General features: G+C 50.0%; 7 protein-coding genes across 7 annotated transcripts; 6 read left to right on the top strand and 1 right to left on the bottom strand.

The window, feature by feature from the left end:
• Positions 1–1,513: 1,513 nt before the first annotated feature.
• Positions 1,514–2,616, top strand: EURHEDRAFT_517280 (DUF614 domain protein; the record flags this gene model as incomplete). The annotated part of the gene is made up of 2 exons (XM_040786552.1): positions 1,514–2,330; positions 2,381–2,616. The coding sequence occupies 2 exons, from the start codon at positions 1,514–1,516 to the stop codon at positions 2,614–2,616; spliced, it is 1,053 nt and encodes a 350-aa protein (XP_040636686.1).
• A 778-nt stretch (positions 2,617–3,394) lies between these two features.
• On the top strand, positions 3,395–5,924 carry EURHEDRAFT_517279 (PalH/RIM21 family protein; the record flags this gene model as incomplete). Its single annotated transcript, XM_040786551.1, has 2 exons — positions 3,395–5,533; positions 5,904–5,924. The coding sequence occupies 2 exons, from the start codon at positions 3,395–3,397 to the stop codon at positions 5,922–5,924; spliced, it is 2,160 nt and encodes a 719-aa protein (XP_040636685.1).
• Positions 5,925–6,277: 353 nt separating this feature from the next.
• EURHEDRAFT_461522 (uncharacterized protein) lies at positions 6,278–8,448 on the top strand (the record flags this gene model as incomplete). The annotated part of the gene is made up of 2 exons (XM_040784723.1): positions 6,278–6,388; positions 6,442–8,448. 2 exons carry the CDS (start codon positions 6,278–6,280, stop codon positions 8,446–8,448), a joined length of 2,118 nt encoding a protein of 705 aa, XP_040636684.1.
• Positions 8,449–9,188: 740 nt separating this feature from the next.
• EURHEDRAFT_484000 (PPIL2 family peptidylprolyl isomerase) lies at positions 9,189–11,251 on the top strand. The gene is made up of 4 exons (XM_040785540.1): positions 9,189–9,234; positions 9,306–9,322; positions 9,392–10,581; positions 10,631–11,251. Exons 1-4 carry the CDS (start codon positions 9,225–9,227, stop codon positions 11,148–11,150), a joined length of 1,737 nt encoding a protein of 578 aa, XP_040636683.1. The 5' UTR covers positions 9,189–9,224; the 3' UTR covers positions 11,151–11,251.
• Positions 11,252–12,397: 1,146 nt separating this feature from the next.
• ptcG (type 2C protein phosphatase PTC1) lies at positions 12,398–14,152 on the top strand (the record flags this gene model as incomplete). Its single annotated transcript, XM_040784715.1, has 2 exons — positions 12,398–13,654; positions 13,703–14,152. 2 exons carry the CDS (start codon positions 12,398–12,400, stop codon positions 14,150–14,152), a joined length of 1,707 nt encoding a protein of 568 aa, XP_040636682.1.
• A 506-nt stretch (positions 14,153–14,658) lies between these two features.
• EURHEDRAFT_483995 (mitochondrial 54S ribosomal protein mL67) lies at positions 14,659–16,087 on the bottom strand. The gene is made up of 2 exons (XM_040785539.1): positions 15,650–16,087; positions 14,659–15,589 (listed from the first exon to the last, which is right to left on the bottom strand). The coding sequence occupies exons 1-2, from the start codon at positions 15,929–15,931 to the stop codon at positions 14,828–14,830; spliced, it is 1,044 nt and encodes a 347-aa protein (XP_040636681.1). The 5' UTR covers positions 15,932–16,087; the 3' UTR covers positions 14,659–14,827.
• A 298-nt stretch (positions 16,088–16,385) lies between these two features.
• EURHEDRAFT_414944 (putative UV radiation resistance protein (UVRAG)) lies at positions 16,386–18,595 on the top strand. Its single transcript, XM_040782566.1, has one exon. It carries the CDS (start codon positions 16,766–16,768, stop codon positions 18,203–18,205), a length of 1,440 nt encoding a protein of 479 aa, XP_040636680.1. The 5' UTR covers positions 16,386–16,765; the 3' UTR covers positions 18,206–18,595.
• Positions 18,596–18,757: the final 162 nt, after the last annotated feature.

Below are 18,757 nucleotides of genomic sequence, written 5' to 3'. Positions count from 1 at the left end.
GGTAGGAGGATTGAGATAAGGGAGACCCGAACAGGAAGGAGGGAATTGGCGTCACCACCGGTTCACCAACCACGTTCCCGGGGCGCGAGCTCTGACAGGCCAGAGAGAGATTGATGCACCAATAATGGAGATTCTTGGGAGGAACTGGGGAGACAGGAACAGTTATTACTGGATGAGAGCAGTTTTGGCATTAACTAGAGAAAGGAAAGTGAGATACTAGCGGTGGTAGTGGTGGTGGTAGGAGTAGGGATACCAACAAGGGAGAGAAGGAAGACGATGAAAGGAGAGGATCTTCTCACCGCCTTTGTGGGGCGTAGGGCGGATACTGTATTTATACAGAACGGGGTACTCTGTACAGTGCTTTAGGACACAGATAGTAGATACAAGCGTCTTAGAAGAGAATTGACCTGGTGATTATTATCATTAATTGTACTCAACATACGGAGTACTACCATCAAGTACAGACTTATATGTACATCTACCACTCTGTGCTGCATACCGGCAGAACGGCGATCTGTTTAATTCCAGTAAGGGCGATTATGGCTGCCTTGGGTTACGCTTTGGGTCACCTGACAAACATAAACAATGACGACAGACAATCAATATCAATTTGAGATACCCGGGTACAAAGGTATAGATAAGAGGAGAAATACTAGGCTACTACGGAGTACAGAGTGCATACTTGTATGTCGCTCTGTGCCTGCCACATGTCCCCTTTGTACGTCACCCCAGGGCAATCTGCAGCTGGCCGTTATCAAGATACATATTCCAGAACATTGTCATACTTGACTCTCTACAAACATATTTGTCTAGTACGGAGTACGGAGACTACTTACGAATCCTTCTCCAGACACTACTAATGCGGCACAGTCATCCTATTCTTCTCATTGGCGAGCGCTTGATGTGATGTGATCAAAATCGACGGCGCTGTGATGGCGCCGTTCCTCATCTTCCAACGGCAGCTGCCGAACCACCGCCAAATGCTTCTGACTGGATGTCTCCAGTAAAGTCCACATCATAATGCAGAATACCAAGAAAGAGTGGTCCCGACGATACACAGCGAGCCCGAATATGCATGTCACTGTCACTGTCCTCCCGAGGCCGACGCCCAGTGATCACTCTCACTCTTACACACCTTTAATTCTGCCTACACTTCTAACAAGTGTTTGCTCTTTCGCTCTTTACTAACCTTTCTCGCTCACTGTCTATAATATTTCTGTATTATATTCTGTGCTTTTGTTGTCTTGTTCATCCTCAACTGCAGCGTCCGCATCGTCTCCGCCGGCCATTATCGGTGGAGTGAGTGTACATACATCCAGGTACATCTAGGTACATGTGCTGTCGCTGAATTCCACAAAACTGCAGCATACACGCTCGTTTCTCGTCAATCTGAATTGGCATCGTTTGCATTGACCTCGGGAATCCTTATTTGTCCTTGAATCATCCGAAACCGAGTTAAAACGGCCGTTGCTTGCTTTGCGACAGTCTCATAACCTACCGTGAACCAAACACAATGAACCGCCAATTACGCTTAGATACAAACAATGTAAATCGCAGATATTCTTTCCTTCAGACGCCGTTGGAGATGCATGCCCCGGGTTACCAACCAGCAGCCGCCGTGGATCCAACACAACACCAACAGCGCATGCAGGAACAACAAGAACAATCCCAGGAACCAGAGCAGACAGTGTCCGGTCAAGTACCGCAACAAACACCAAATACAGTAAATGAAAAAACACAATATCTACAAAATGACCCGGTCGCCTCTCCTTATATTTCTGGCTCTCCTCCGCCGCCGGAACAGCATCCAGCCAACTACGCTCCATATGCCGACGAGATGATTCAACCTCACCCTCAACCCACCTATGCAGAAGCACCGCAATATGTGCAGGATCTTACCCCAAGGTCGCCAGGGCCGCTACCCTTGAAGACAGATCAAGCAAAGTTGGAACCGAATCCAAACCCCCGTCCTCTGGCTGTCGTGCCAGATACGAACCCGTTGCACTCTCCCCAGTTTCCACGATTCCCTCCACCAACAGCGACAAGCACAGGTCAGGTGGCAGTTCCGGAGGATGTAGCTGCATACCACCAGCCCGGTCAGGTAAAACATCCGGACCAAGAGATAAAAGGCGGAACGTGGACTCATAGCATGTGCGACTGCTCCAATATCAGCACTTGCTGTCTGGGAATCTTCTGTCCTTGTATCCTATATGGAAAGACACAGTACCGGCTTACTCTGAAGTCGCGCAAGGAAGACCCGACAAATTTATTAGGGTATAGCGCATGCAATGGGTCTTGTACAGCAATGGCTCTGCTGTGTGGTTGTCAATGTGAGCTTTGCCTTCTTTCTCCAGCTGAATAGTTTAGCTAACAATGCTAGGGCTTCTGGCAACCATCCAACATAAGCGGATTCGAAAAGCATACAGCATCAGAGGCGATATCGGATCTGATTGCGTACGCGCTACCTGCTGTACCTGCTGTACTCTTATCCAAGACGAGACGGAAATCAAGAAGCGAGAAGAGGATCGCGCCAGAATAGCAGCAGCGCAAGGGGCAACGCTCATGTCGCCCTACACTGCCCCGACACCAATGTCCTATCCTCCACCCCCGAGATGATCATGCGCTGTTCAATGCATCGGAACACTCTCTTCATCCCTTCTTTCGATCTCTTCACACCTCGCACGGCAGGAGGATACCCTGTCCTCATGCCTTTTCTCGACATTGTACCACAACTTGTAGTTATGATATCCACGGTTTCATCATTTCTTCCTTGTTCTGTTGTATATACCATTACATGGTCAACAAGTATCTGTATGCCATGCCACGATAGGAAGTTCAATATCAGATTAATCTTATTGCAGCTGTCATTGTATGTTTAACTCAATTCCCATGAAAAAAAGCTCAAAATTCCCGTGGCATAGTAGTGGTACAATGACCGAATCTCGACCGCCGACCGCCCGGGTGGCGGTTCATCGGCGGCCGGCAAAACGAATGAACGCCTTTCTTGGGCTCTGATCCTCCACGCCCCTTAACCGTTGGACTAACCTCCATTGCTCGCTAAACGTCCTATATCTTCATTTTGTATGTCTCTTACTGTCTTTCTTGGCCCGTCTACATTCTCCAATTACTACGTTACGATCCCATCCCCGAGTTGACTCGACCGCCGCATCCAATACTCGATACTCTTTTGTCCATCGATCCTCAGCCATGCCTATATAAGGGAAAAGAATAGCTGATTAGCGAAGGATATCGAGACTGTATGCATGCTTATGCTTGTCAAAAAAGAGATTATTTCCGATGGTTTCAGACAATACATGAGCGGCCCGCAACGTCAACGACAACGACGACGGCGACGACGAAGACGACGACGTGAATCCTTCCAGAGTAGCCGACCATGGGGGACGCCGCTGGTTTGACTCCCCGTCAGATTTGGGCTCAGCCAACGTCCACGACCACTACGAGTTATCACCCCGGTTGTACGCCGTTTCTCCTCCCACAACATGGTTACATTCATTTGAACCGGACTGCGACCCTCACTCTGACGCAGAACGCGGTCTTTGAGCCTCTCTGTACGGGCGAGCCATCAAATGTTACGAATCCTTCTGCCGTGCTAGATACCCGCGACCCCTTTTATTCGTCCGTCACGCCGCAGTTATATGCGATCGGTTGCGCCACTGTTGTCAGCTATCTTCTCGTTATTATCCTCTTGATTACTCCTCGTACATATTACATTGGTGGCCCTAGTGGTGGCGCGAATTTTCTGAGTCGACATGGCATGCTTGGGGGTTCATACAGTGGTGGTTCCTCGACTGTGGGAGTCGGTGGCCGGCCATGGCTTCAAAAAGTTGCTGCAATATTGGTTGCCATCTCATTGACCATCGCGAGCGCGGACTCGTTCAAGGTTGCTGAAAGGCAATATATATACGGATACTCGGACGCTGAAGCACTGACTGCAGAGGTTATTGATGGGAACGAAATTCGAATAGTTCGCGTCATATCTAGCACTTTTCTCTGGCTTGCTCAGGTCCAAACGTTGATTCGACTATTTCCGCGACATAAAGAAAAAGTTATGATCAAATGGGCTGGTTTTGCATTAATCGTATTGGATACGACATTTAGCATTCTCGAGAACTTCCTTGTGAAATCGAATACCACGCGACCACGGTTATACGACGATGCGATTCCTGCACTCAGTTACTTATTCGAGCTTTCCCTAAACTTGCTCTATGCCGCATGGGTTATCTTCTATTCCTTATCGAAACACCGATTCGCGTTCTTTCACCCGAAGATGAAAAACATATGCCTGGTAGCCCTGTTATCACTCTGCGCCGTGTTGATCCCGGTTGTGTTTTTTGTGTTAGATATCGCAAAACCCGACGTGGCTGGCTGGGGTAGTTACATCCGGTGGGTTGGATCTGCCGCAGCGAGTGTCGTGGTCTGGGAATGGGTAGAACGGATCGAGGCCTTGGAGCGCGATGAGAGGAAAGATGGAATTCTCGGAAGGGAGATCTTTGATGGCGATGAAATGTTGGAGATCACGCCATCTGAAGAAGTCGATTGGCCGCGCCAAACGTACAACGGGAATGATCGAGGTGGTGGCACAGGGACATCGTCAGGATGGGGAGGCATGATGGGCTTAGCACATCATCCGCTGCGAACCCGAAATAATGGACATGGAAGACAGCCTGGCCCACAGAATCAAACATACGCCCTCTTTGCCGAGTCACGACGCCGGAGAGCAGCCCGGCCCACTCCACCACCGGTAGCGGTCACGCCCGTCAGTCGGGCAGATACCAACAGTGCAGCGAGCACAGTCTATAATGTCCGCTATCACCCTGTCTCGAGTCCCACCCCGCCAGTTATGATGCCTTATATGGAAGAGGAGGAGGAAACGGATGGGCCCAAAGAGGAGCATAACAGACAGCATAACGATCATTCCGACGAAGCTCTTACGGCGCAACAGCATCGAGAAAACCTGACTCAAACCGTCCACACGGATCCGCGATGGCGGAGTCTATTGAACCCATTCAAACGAAGACGTGCATCCCCGCCAAGGGAAGTCGCTTCCGCACAGGCAGAGCACCCCGAGGAGAAAGAGTCCGATTTCTCCGAAGACGAGGGGCACGAACAGCAGTGCAATGTCCCGCGCAGAGACAATCACTTCTTCCCTTTCCACCGCAAAAGGGGTCCTGCAAGCGGACGTCAAGCTGCTGATGCATCCTTGCCGGTCACCGTTATTCCTGCCCGGAATCAGGGACAAAGCACCTGGTCGGCACAGCTATTCAATGACTCCAGTCTTCTTGAGCAGGGCCGTCGTCCAACCTCCAGCCATCCGGTTTCCGGTCATTCTAATCTACCCGTGAGGGTTCCATCGCAAACGCGGGTTGCTCCGCCATGGGCAACCGATGATAATGCCAACCATTATGAACTGCGCTATGACCCCGAAGCGGCGGCTCTCGTTGGGCCCGATGACCATTTCCCGGACCACCTTTCTGCAAATCACGCACAGGATGCGTCTCAAGCTTCTGAGGGGGTGGGTTCTGATGGGACGGTCTACCAGCCTACACCACAGCGGCCGGGTCAGGAACGCGGGCGATCTTTCGGCCATTTCGGCGCAGGATAAAAGCGCGACGAGTGAGATTATTTCCATTTATCGCCATGATTAATTTATTATATCGGGGTTTTGGGAAAATTGGTTTTTCTTTTTTTTTTTGGAGTATTGGGATTTTGACAGCTATATTCAAGTGATACCCAGTGATTGGCGCGTTCTTTCTTTTCAGGGGTTATTTATGTGGTATATGGGATTCTATCTTCTCGACTTGTCGATGTCTTTCTATATTATAATTTCTTTAGTTAACGACTTTTCAATTATATACTTTTTGCTATCTTGAACTGGAATCTAGGATCTATACAAGGCGGTGTGAGCCTAATAGACACTCAGAGAACCCGATGCTGCATTCTTTGAACATACATGAGACATCCTCTGAATATAAAGATCTTCTGCTTAGCAATGCCTTTTCTGTAATTGTCTATTATCACTGTGCCTTATCGGGGACGAACACGAACGAACACCGAGATCCTTCCAGGCGGAACTTTTTCCCCCCGTCAAATCAAGACTTCCGAAGCTCCAAGCTCTCTTCTTATTTCCTCTCTTCGCCAACACCACCCATTCTGACATGATATTGCGATCCCACCAATCGATGCCTCATCCTTTTCCTGTTGGACATCCATTCTCTCCGGTCCATGCTGTGACATCATTGCTCGTGGACGTCGCACCATGGCGGCTGTCAATCGAAACATGTTCGAAGCCACCGTCACGGCGCACACGCCGGACGACGCATCGTTGATGGTGATGCCGTTGAACTTGATCGACAAGATTATTTCCTACGTGCGTTTCATCATACGGCTGGATGTCCTACGGCTAACATTTGTTGAAACCAGGTCGACGACACCGCAGACCTCGCCCGGCTATGCAGGACCTGCCGGGTCCTTAACTACATGTCTCTCCCACTCTTGTACAGAAACCTCACCCTAACCTCTTACGACAAAATTCGATACTGCGGCGAAGAACCCGAAGGAATGGGCAGCGCAAGCCCCTTCTCAATGGGCCTCAACGCAGTCATTACCCGGCCGTATGCGAGACTCGTCCGATCGCTGACCATCCGCGGCGAATGGCGCGAACACGAACTCGAAGAACACGCGCGAGTCGGACGGGTACCTGACTCCTCGATGATGCTGAATATAGCCGTCCGCGCGGCTGTGGATCGCATGCCAGACTTGGAGAGTTTTAGCTGGGAGCTTAATACAAAGATGCTGGAGACGGTGTATGTGGGACTTGCGCAGTTGCCGCGTTTGACGTCGTTGAATGTGCGATTTCCGAGTAGTCGGCATCCGAGGCCAACGATTGTTATTCCGCCGATGCCGCATTTGAGGAGGTTGAAGTTGACGGATATTGACCCGTTGTGCTATCCGGATGACATTTCGACGTTGTTGTGGAAGTGTAAGAAGTTGAAGGAGCTGAATATGCATTGGTCGCCGCGAATGCGCAATGCGCAGGAGCCGAGTGTTATGCTGCATGATTACTTTCGCAAGTGTGTTGCGGCGAAGGAGCCGTTGGCTGTGCGGAAGATTGCGCTGCAGAATTTGTATGCACTGCACAGTGAAGAGTTTAACATCGCGTTTGATCCTAATACGGTGGAGGATGTTACGGTTCTCAACAACACTGGCACAGATGGTCCGAGTTTCATGAATACTTTTGTGGACAGGAGCTGGCCGACGAATCCACCTAATAGTCGTCTGCGTATCAAGTGTATGAGACAGGATGCGCTGTCCAAGAGACACGCTGAGTTTCTGGCGAAATTCACAGGCTTAGAGAAGCTATACTTCGTCAATCCCCCTCGTGATGCCAACGATGTGGTCTCCCCGAGAGCTCCGAGCTCGTCCTCGCCGCCACCATTCTCAGACTACGCTTATCCTCATTTAAACTCCCCTACCGTCTCATCACCGAACCCTGCAAGCCTCCAGCTCAACATCCGAGATAGCTACCTCAACGCCATCGTGACAAATCACGCCTCCACACTCCGCCACCTTCTACTCCCATCCCGATGGCCTCTCTCCTCATCCACCCTTGCCCGCATTGTTCACGCGAGCCCAAATCTAGAACAATTCGCTTTTGCAACGGAGGTGAACAGCATGGAGACGCTAGGTCTCATTCTTCCGTTTCTCCGGAAGCTAGTGGCTCTTCGCCTTCTAATTCCAACAGGGAATATCTCCTCGCCTCCCAATGGAACAAGCACAGGAACAGGGGCCACGCCACGGACTATAAGCAATGCGAACGGACTCGTCTCAGTGCGAACACTACAAGATCTTGTCGAAGTGGACGATAAGATTCTCACGGAGAAAATGAGCATACATCTAGCTGATAAGAGTATCTTCAGTCATCTTAAGGTCCTAGGAATTGGCTGGAAAGCATGGGAATTGCGCGAGTTCTATATTTCAGACGACCATCAGCAGCCATCATCCCAACCACACACAGAACAATCTCCAAACCACTACGTCTCTTCCCCAACCCTCCAAACATCCACATTCGAAAACGGCACACCAAACCCAGGCCTAGGCATGAACATCACCTCCCCCACACATCCCCATCTCCCCTCCATCCCATACACACACGGCTATCCTCAATCCCGCCAGCAATCCACCACCTCAGTCCTCGGCAAACGCTCCCGAGAAGATGACCACCAATCCCCCTTCACAACCTCGCCCACAAAAACCCATCACCACCAACCACTTCCTCACGAGAGCATTCTTGCGGAATTAGAAGATAATGTTTGTCTCCCGCTGCAGACCAATCCGGATGCGCAGCGGTGGAGAAGAAGGTTACGGCGTGTGGGGTGGGAGGTGCTCAAGGATTGGGAGGTTTGGGGTTTGGATAAACAGGAGTTTTAATTGGGATGGGGTGTGTTTATGCAGATTATACAGATTCAATGTACATATAAATCTCATCTTCGGAGTCTTATCATTTTTGTGGAATATGAACGTCATGGTGTTGTGGTGGTGTTAGGATATATATTCGAAGTCACATGTATTTATTGCTGTCTTCCACCATACCCTTATGTGATATCGAGGTACACAGATTCATAAATCCTTGCCATGTAGATATTTATTCGTACAAGGGGCATAACAAGCGAAACAGACAAGCACTCTAATGCTTGCCCCTCGAATCCAATACAAAACGACGACCCCAGACTCTTAACCCAGCCGTTGCCTACACAAATCACCCTAAGTAGTACAACTAACTACACTGTACATTTAACATCAACAGTCGATCTATGATACTCCCTACACCTCTGCGCAGATATATCCTCAACAAGCAACTCAAACTGCCCTCACTACCCTCAAACATGGTATGAGCCGCGAGGGCGAGGAGCTCATAGCGAAGATACAATTGGACTTTAGAATGAATCAGATGTATATACAGTAGCTCAGGAAGGCTGGATGGTGTCCGCATTAGAAGGCCTGATATCCATATAAAATCTGCATAGTGATGTCTTTCTATTCGTGTTTCCATATCTGGAGATGATGTCTACTTAACCCTCATCGTAGAACCAGAATTGAGCTAACCATATCCGGTTAGTGCAAGCCAATAATACATCATGGTCGCGGCGAAATGAGTCTGTCGCAAAGGCGCCGAAGGGAAAAACAACACTTTGCGCTTTGTCAAAATGGGAAAAGGTGAGTGTTTGATAGCAAAATTGATTGCGCATGCTATAGGTATTCGTCACTAACGCTTTGTTTGTTTATAGGAACGGATAAACTTTACGTACGTCGCGCCTTGACCTGACAGCTAGCACTCGATAAGAACTCAACTAACAATCTTCAAATCGAATAGATCACCCACTCAGAATGGTCCTCCGAAGACGCATACTCAGCTAGCGCCGGCGCCGGCGTCGGCAAAGCTCGGAAAGGCGACCAAGCCGCCTTCAGACGCCTCCCCTTCAACTTCTGTTCCCTTTCCCTCCAACCATACCAACACCCCGTCTGCACCGCCTCGGGGACAATCTTCGACCTCACCAACATCCTTCCCTGGATCAAAGACCGCGGAACAAACCCAGTCGACGGCACGTCGCTGAAAAGCTCGGATCTGATTAAGCTGAACATCGCGAAGAATGAGTCTGGGGAGTACGTTGACCCGGTCACGTATAAGGTTCTCACGGATAATACGCATATCGTTGCGCTGCGGAATACGGGAAATGTGTTCGCGTGGGATACAGTTGAGAGGTTAAATATCAAGGGGAAGTTGTGGAGGGATTTGGTTACGGACGAGGAGTTTGGGAGGAAAGATATCATTACGTTGCAGGATCCGCAAAATATCGAGGGGAGGAATTTGAACTCGTTTCATTATATGAAAACGGGGGAGAGTCCGGTGACGGAGGAGCATGACCCTGCGAAGAACGTGAATGTGAATGCGCTGGGTAGTGCTGCGAAGATTGTCAAGGCGAAGGAAGCCGTGGCCAAAGCTCGCGCGGAGAGAGCTCAGCAGACTGCTTCTGCTGATTCTAAGGGGTTATCGAAGGCTGGAAGCGCCGTAGGTGCGAAAGCGGCAGCCCAGAAGACGCAACAGCCTGGAAAAGTCACTCCTTACAATGCTGCGCGACACACGACTGGACTGGCGGCTGCTTCGCTTACTAGCACTGGTATGACACCACATACGTCTGGTGAGCTAGCGCTTCTTTCAGACGAAGAATACATGCTGAAGCGAGGTCGGGTCAAGCACAAGGGTTATGCTCGCATGTCGACTACTTCCGGAGATTTGAACCTGGAGCTGCATACTGAGTATGCGCCTAAGGCCGTGTGGAATTTCCTCAAGTTGGCCAAGAAGGGATACTACAATGATGTCACGTTCCATCGGAATATCAAGGGCTTCATGGCCCAGGGTGGTGATCCGACTGGAACTGGTAGGGGAGGCGAGAGTATTTGGGGGAAGTATTTCAACGATGAGTTCGAGGGACCTTTGAAGCATGATTCTCGGGGGACCTTGAGTATGGCGAATAAGGGGAAGAACACGAACAGCAGTCAATTGTGAGTTCCAGTTTTGCCCTCCTATCGGTTGCGTGCTAACCCTTTCCAGCTTCATTGCTTATCGTGCTCTGCCTCACCTGAACAATAAGCACACTATCTTCGGTCACATCATTGACGATCCAACCCCTTCATCTACTACGCTTAATAGTTTGGAAATGCACCCTGTCAACCCAACGACAAACCGACCGACCCCCGACGTTCGAATTAAAGACGTGACAATCTTCGTCGATCCATTCGAGGAATTCCTGAAAGAGAAACAAACCAAAGAAGCGATTGACAAGGGCCAAGTCCCACGAACAACAGAAGAGAAAGAACAAGATGCGCGACGGGAAGATGATGATCGCGTGACCTGGACAGGAAAGAGAGTCCGTGGTGCCGGGGAAACAACCACGGATGACAGCTCTGGGGGGGGAGTCGGAAAATATCTGAAAGCTACACTTGCTGAACGGGCAGGCCAGGGTCAAGAAGAGGACGAGATTGTTGAGTTTGTGGACGAGGAGCCGGAGCCGGAACCAGCGAGGAAAAAGGCGAAAGGGACAGGGGGTTTTGGAGATTTCAGCTCGTGGTAAATCAATTAGTGAGGAATCTTCAACCTTTTCCTTCTTGATATGTTGTGATATAGATCTACAAGTAGCTACCTTGATAATCGCTTGGGATGCTCGTACTCCGTCTTCCATTCGTGCGAATTTGGTAGAGGTAATATTCCGAGTCGCACACTATGCGGTACTACTCTCCATAGTCTCGCGTGTCAAACTCTACATGGAATAGGCCCAAATATAGAATGGGTGACGATTGTCCATCCCTTTTACAAGAAGTTGGCCGTTTGCATAATTCGTAGTACTCGATTGTGGCCGGAATGGTGTATACTACCGCCGCCCCCTTAACCAGGAGTGTATATTCATACATGACAGCCGTTAACAATTGATGTTAAATGCACAAAATCTCCTAATTTTCTAGATTGATTCTGGCTTTCCCGGAGAATTTCGATTTGCAGCTCTAGAACATTTCCCATTATCAAGGTGACTCCACCGGTTCAGCGTTCTACTGCTCGATTGTCCCCCCCCGTTTCTCACTCTTCTCCGCCTTCCAGGGACCATCACTACAACTACACTCTACTCCTACTGCCTCTTCTACTACATCATCCATCTACCCATCGTCAATCCATCATCCTTATCTTCGCTCTATCTGTACTATATTCTTAGTGAGTATATTGAATCACTCTTTGCTCTGCTTGAATTCCATATGCCTGTTCCTCTGCTCGCCCCCCAGTGGGGTTCATCCGGAGTACTGGGGAGCCCAATTCTTGTTCAATTCCCTGTTGCTATCTTTTATCTGGATAATTTGTTTCTTACAAGAGACGTTATGCTCTTTTGTACTTCTTCTATTCCATACTGTTTCATCGTCCTTGACTAGAAGTGGCTGGGTGCATAGCCGCTTGATCACCCCAACCCCGGACTCTATTACCTGTTCCCATTGCATTGCGTTTACAACCTGCCCTCTGAATTCCCTCGAATTCGCCAGTCTTAAACACAGCAAGAACCGCTGTAGATCCAAATTAACTGACTGAATTTTCTGTTGTACTTTCCAGCTCGATTTGCCGTCACTTCCGCAGCCAATTTAATAGTACCTAGGATTATCTCCTCGGCCTCCACTCTTCTCCCTCCTACGTCAGCGCGTATTTGGCGCTCTTCACCCACCACTCCGTCAACTGCATTGCGTGCTTTCGCCATATCTTTTTATCCCCATATTCCTTCCAACCTTCAAGCTGGCAGGAAATAAGCGCAGAAGTTCTTACCAGGGTGGGTTGCTGAACAGAATGTTCAGTGGCTCCTCGAGCCCACCCAAGGACAAGACCGATTCCGTTCCACACTCCAACAGTATCGACACTCCTTCCTCCTCTTTAGCCGTTCCCGCCGAAGACAGCACCGTGTCTACCAAAAAGTTCTCCCCTCCCACTGGGTTTTTTAGCCGCAGAGCCAGCGAAGACCAGAATAACCCAGGTGGCGAGAAGAAACGCAGGAGTAGCACTGTTACCAAGGCGGCTACCTTTTTCAGCAACGCCAAACAATCTTTGACCCTCAGTACTCAGCGCGAGGAAAACAGCAACGGGTCGCCAAGTTCACCCAATCCACTACAGAAACTCGGGAATATGGATGCTGCATTAAGTGTTCCCCAAGGGTCAGGCAATAACTCCGCGGGTGAATCGATACCCACCGCGCGTTCATCGTTCAGAGTCGGCGTCACCGAAGATCGGAATCGGAAATGTCGTCGCACAATGGAAGATACTCATGCCTACCTCTACAATTTCCTGGGAACCCCCGCTCCGTCTACACGCGCCGAGGTCGACGACGACAAAGACGTTTCCCCCACGGCTCCCACTTTCGACTCCACTGTCGAAACAGATAATGGGTACTTTGCTATTTTCGATGGCCACGCAGGCACTTTTGCAGCTGAATGGTGTGGGAAAAAGCTGCATCACGTTCTCCAGGATGTTATGCGGAGAAACCCCAATGCGCCCGTTCCCGAACTCCTCGACCAGACTTTTACCAGTGTTGACCAGCAGCTGGAGAAGCTACCCTTGAAGAACAGTGGCTGTACCGCAGTTATCGCTCTGCTCAGATGGGAGGATCGGGTTCCCAGCCCACATTCGGCCACTGGTACCGCCGCACTTGCGCCCGTAGCCGCCGCGGAGACGATAAAGAGTGAAGGCGACACCAAGGCCGGAGAAAATGCTCAGTCCGATTCTACAACCGTGCTTCCCAAGCTGCAAGAGAAAGCTAGCCGTCAGCGTGTGCTCTATACCGCCAACGTTGGTGATGCGCGTGCTATTCTCTGTCGCAATGGCAAAGCACTCCGTCTTTCATACGACCATAAGGGCAGCGATGAGAACGAAGGGAAACGGATAGCTAGCGCTGGTGGATTAGTCCTCAACAACCGTGTCAATGGTGTGCTTGCTGTGACCAGAGCGTTGGGTGATGCGTACCTCAAAGATCTTGTCACAGGGCATCCCTACACCACCGAGACCGTTATCCAGGCGGATGCTGATGAATTTGTCATTTTAGCGTGCGATGGAGTATGTTTCCCCATGCTTTCTTTGCCTAAGTATTACTGACAAGCGTAGCTCTGGGATGTCTGCAGTGACCAGGAAGCCGTGGAACTCATCCGCAACGTCCCCGATGCCCAAGAAGCCTCCAGGGTTCTGGTCGACCATGCGCTTGCTCGATTTAGCACAGATAATTTGTCGTGTATGGTCATTCGCTTCGACTCGAGTCGCGTAAAGAATGTCATCAATCAAGCCGTTGAACCGATCGGTGTAGACGGGGATCCCGCAACCGCCAAAGAGGGCATCAGCGAAGCCGACAAGATCGTCGAAGGAACCCGGCAGAGCATGGCTAATGCAGGAATCACCGATGACTCAGAAAATGCTCAGAAGGTCAACGAAGAGATCATCCGGAGGATGTCGACCGACGAGCCCGGACCAGAGTTGTCAGTTAACGAGCACACGGATGTCCCGCAGGAGGCTGCCGATAACAAGCCTGAGACTGAAACTAAGGACAGCAAGGGTTCCTGAGCATTCATACAATTTCTTTCATTCGGGACTGGCATTACATTCAGGGATAGAGACCTTGAGTTGGATCAGGTAATGGAGTTCTGAAGTGGCTTTGTCTTTTTATTGTTTCTTTCTGTTGAGATCGATCACCAAGCACTCACTCATGGCCAGGGCTGGCCAGGGCTGGCCAGACCACTCACCATGTTCTTGGAAGAGAAGCTCTTCATGGTATTGCATGTTTCCATTTTTTTCTCATCTTTTCCCATTTATCATTCAACCATGTGTGATTCTATCTTTTCTTTTTTTTTGTTTTGCCTTGGTTGTTATTATTATTATTCTTTTCCTTTTTTACTTCCTCGCCTCGCTTTTGCTAGAGGTAGTCAGTCTTGATGCCCGTGTTGTCTTTATCTTTTCTTTTCTTCATCGACCACTGTGTTTGTACGGCTACTGGATACATTGTGATGTGAACCCAATTTACACATTTGAGGTTGGGACATTTACCGGTTTGGTTCTGGAGTAGTGGTTTTGCTTGCAAATCGACTATTTGGCATCGAGGATCTGAACTCATTTTCTCATTCAAAATACGTACACAAATGATAATTGAATATCTAAAAGTACAATCTGAGGGGAATACATGTCGCCATTTCAGTTCGATAGTTGAACGCCATGCTTTCACTGTTGACTTATTCACCACATTTAAGCCTGCTTAGCCTCCTTCTCCTTGAACGCATCATCCGCAAGGACCTCAACATCGTAGATCGGCTTCTGACCAGGCATAACATGGTCGCGGCTCAAGTCCAGCTCGCCATGACGCACACGCTCAGGCCAAGCCTCCGCAAACCGCGCATCATGAACATCCGTCCAGAGAACCTTAACATTCCCACCCTGCAAAGCAGGATCATTCTGACTGGTATCCTCAACCTTGTAGTCAACCACCTTGCTACTCAGCGTCTCCTCAAAGCTCGCGATCCGCCCGGCGGCCTTATTAGCATACTCCTCCTCCTTCTTCCGCGCCTCACGGCGACGTCTTCGCGCAGACCGGGTAATGTACCCCCTCTTGCCATCCGCAAACCCATTCCTCACCTCCTCCTCCTGAATCGCCAGCACAGCAGCCACATCCGCAACGCTAGTAGCCTTCTGATCCATCACCACTCTTGCGCGCTCCTTCTTCTCCATCAACCAGCCGATCTTGCTCATGTACTTCTCGTCGAATTCTTTCGCTTTTTCGGGATCGCGCGGGCGTTTCTGGTCCAGGTAGCGGTCGGAGATGGTGATCATTTCGCGGGGCGGGGAGAGTTGGCGCTGCATGGAAAATTCGCGGAGGAGGTGGTAGGCACGGAGGCCGATTTTGGTGTCTGCGAAGTGCACGGAGTAGTAGGGTACCCACATGTCTTTGCGGAGGGTTGCTGGGACGGTTTTTTTGCCGTGATAGAAGAGTTGGCGGAGGACATTGTTTTTCTGTAACACAATTGTATCAATAATTTGTCGTTTCTAAGATGGGAGTGAGAGGTGACTTACTTCCAAATACCTCGTCAACGAATAAACAACCTGATTCGTGCGGATGTTGTGGTAGACGAAAATGTTCTTGCCGTGCGTGAGGGCATTCAGGGCCTTCCGTAACCGCGTCCCCTCCTTCGATTGATGTGTCTTGAAGGCATTCGAGCCCTGCTCGCGGGTCTTTCCTTGGATCACCGATTTATTCTCGATTGGTGGGCGACGAACGACATTCCAGGTTCCGATCTTGGTTGGGTCCAGGATCTTCTGGAAGGGTTTTGTGAAGGACGAGGTTGAGGAGGCCATGATGGCCGGTGGGGATTTCCCTCTTCTTCTTCTTCTTCTTCTTCTTCTTCTTTTCTCTGCGGAAGCGTGGCTCGATTGATCAAGCGTTCATGTGTATCGTAATGGCGAGAGTTGCGAGTGGTGGTGTGGTCGTGGTTGTCGACAACCGCAGTGGTAGTGATGGTGTAGCGGAGACGAACTTTTACGGGAAAACGGACTCGGCGAATCCCCGGCGGGCGGCATCTCCGCAAAGCCCAACTCACCTAATAACGCTACGACATCACAGCGAGCACAACAGCTTCGCATAGCTGCTACTGCTCACTTATTGAAGGTAGAATGACTGGCTGGTCGCAATTCTCGTGCGCCAGTTAACCTGCCATGTCGCTGACGGAGCACCCCTCCGGCGGACTGGACAAGGACGGTACTGGCAGTCGCCGCGAGAAACCATGGCTATTCCCTTCGGTACAGTCTATATTTTCTTTGACTTCTGCTCAATTGGAACTAACAGGCTATGCGTAGAACCGCCGCCTTCGACATCTCAATGGAATCTCCGTCCGCAATCTTGTCGTCACTCCCCCTTCCAGTTCCAGCAAAGGGAAGGGAAAAACGATTGATGATGAAGAGATTCCCAAAGCGCTGCAATCGCCATCAAAGCAGATCCTAGCCCAGGATGCGAACCGCTCGTTGCACCAGTCACGGTCGTTTACTGATCTCAAGTCCCAGGAGGCGGGGGAGAATCGTGGCAACACTAGTCATAGCAAGAGACCACCACGCCGGAGGAGCACGTTGTTGCCCTGGAACGACCCTAATCCGCACACACGTCAGGTTAATTTGGAGGATATCACGAAGAGTCGGATGGCGGATTCGTGGTTCTCGGTCCACTGCGAGGGCGTCGAAAACCCGGTTTATGTTAGCGAGGTGATTGAGAACGCAACAAATCCGAGCTTTCGTTCATTTGATCTGCATATGTGTGGATCGTTGATTTTGCGGTTAGATCAGTTGACTCTGAAGTTGTGGGCGAAGCCGACTGCAGAAGCTGAGTATGTGCTGCTGGTTGAGCTACAACTGCATCTGCGGTCTTTACAGTTTCTGGGAAAGTCGTTGGACAGCTTTCACCAGCCGCTGCCGTCAAATTCGGTTCTTTTTCACTTTTCGGATGGGGTTTATGCGAATCTTACGGATATTCCAACGGCTTCGACGGCGTCGTCTGTTAAATATGCGGCTTCTGATAGTGCTGCGTTGTCTACGTCATCGTACGATGCGCTAATGCGATTGGCGAATCTAGACGAGTGTATCCAAGATGCACTGGCAACCAGGGAAAAGTTGGAGTCGCAAATCAACTCAATTCTGCAGAAGAACCAGCAAGCTATAATCACGACCAGCCAAGCATCCCAGGCACAGGATAAGCTCGCTCTCACTAGAAATGCAGTTGGCACGGAACGAAGACATCTCCGGCTAGCAGCGAAGCGCAAAGAAGAATTGATCGCCAGTATCAAGGCACGGAAGGACGCAATGGCACGTGGGCGATCTACGCAATACAAGGCACGGAGTCATCTACCCGATGCGCAGCTGAAGCTAACCTCGAGCGCAAAACTACTGGATCAGAACACGGAAGACGCCAAGGGTCAGATTCGGCGAATTTCTGAAGATCTCCTGTCCATATACCCCATCGAGCCGATTCCAGATGAGCCTTTGACTTTTACTATTGCCGGTCTTGCACTTCCTAATTCTAATTTTGAGGATATTGACCGGGACACTGTTGCGGCTGCTCTGGGATTTACCGCGCATCTCGTTCAGCTTTTGTCGTTCTATCTCTCGGTTCCCATACCGTATCCTATCAAGCCATGCCTCTCCAACTCGCTCATCCATGACCCGGTATCAGCTTCACTTCCTCAACGAACCTATCCACTTTACCCGGTGAATGTACAATACCGGTTCGAGTACGGGGTATTTCTACTCAACAAGAACATCGAAATCATCCTCAACAAACAAGGTCTACGTGCTTTTGACATCCGCCATACATTACCTAACCTGAAATACCTTTTATATGTGCTCACGGCTGGAACCTCGGAAATCCCCGCCAGAAAAGCAGGTGGCATTCGGGGCCTGTTCCCTGGACGTCTGAGTCCCAGTGTATCCCGGCGCGGAAGCAACAATAGCAGCGTTTACGGTGAATCCGTGCATCCTTCCAAGGTTCTGGATCCCGGGACCGGGAAATTGAACGGCGACGTTAAGGGAAGGAAGAAGCCGTTATCCCCCATTGCTGGGTTTGCGAGGATGTCGCAGATGGCTTGACGGGGTGACATCCATCCTGGATGGGTTTGTGAGACATTGTGTTGCCGTCGCAGTTGACCGAGTCGTATTTGTTCGGGTTGAAGCGCTTTTATTTTCTCGTTACTTCGTTTATTTTGGTTCGGGGTTGTTACCGGTATTTCTATGTGTTCCTAATGGCCAGTTTTGTATTCGAGCATAGGGTCGTGCGTGTGCATATTATGCGTATTGCCGTAGTTGAGTTTTGGTTGTATACATCGCCAGCGCCGAGACCTGGAGGCTTCTGGCATCTTGGTGGCTGACCTTGCCTGACTGTTGAAGCTCTTCTCTTTCTGACATCTCGGTCTCTTCCCATTTTCCTTGTAACTCTTTTATTCCTTCTACCCCGCATCGCTGACCAGAAAGGAAGGACAAAGCACATAAGAGAATGTGTAAGTGTCCAACCCCAGCTGTCATCCCTGTCATTTCTCTTCCCCTGAAGGATCTCATCTCACTCAGCAAAGAAGAATAATACAGCGACTTTTATAGAGCTAAAAGTCGGGGCTCCGCGATTTATAAAGACCCTAGCGACCCACC

This window comes from Aspergillus ruber, assembly GCF_000600275.1.
Source record: "Aspergillus ruber CBS 135680 unplaced genomic scaffold scaffold00024, whole genome shotgun sequence".
Classification (NCBI taxonomy): Eukaryota; Fungi; Ascomycota; class Eurotiomycetes; order Eurotiales; family Aspergillaceae; genus Aspergillus; species Aspergillus ruber.
This window is presented reverse-complemented; position numbering and strand designations above follow the sequence as displayed.

Coding starts and splice junctions, on each gene's coding strand:
- EURHEDRAFT_414944 (XM_040782566.1), top strand. CDS start 16,766: ATGGCGGATTCGTGGTTCTCGGTCCACTGCGAGGGCGTCGAAAACCCG.
- EURHEDRAFT_484000 (XM_040785540.1), top strand. Junction 10,582..10,630: donor AACACGAACAGCAGTCAATT/GTGAGTTCCAGT, acceptor AACCCTTTCCAG/CTTCATTGCTTATCGTGCTC.
- EURHEDRAFT_483995 (XM_040785539.1), bottom strand. CDS start 15,931: ATGGCCTCCTCAACCTCGTCCTTCACAAAACCCTTCCAGAAGATCCTG. Junction 15,590..15,649: donor CGTTGACGAGGTATTTGGAA/GTAAGTCACCTC, acceptor ATTGTGTTACAG/AAAAACAATGTCCTCCGCCA.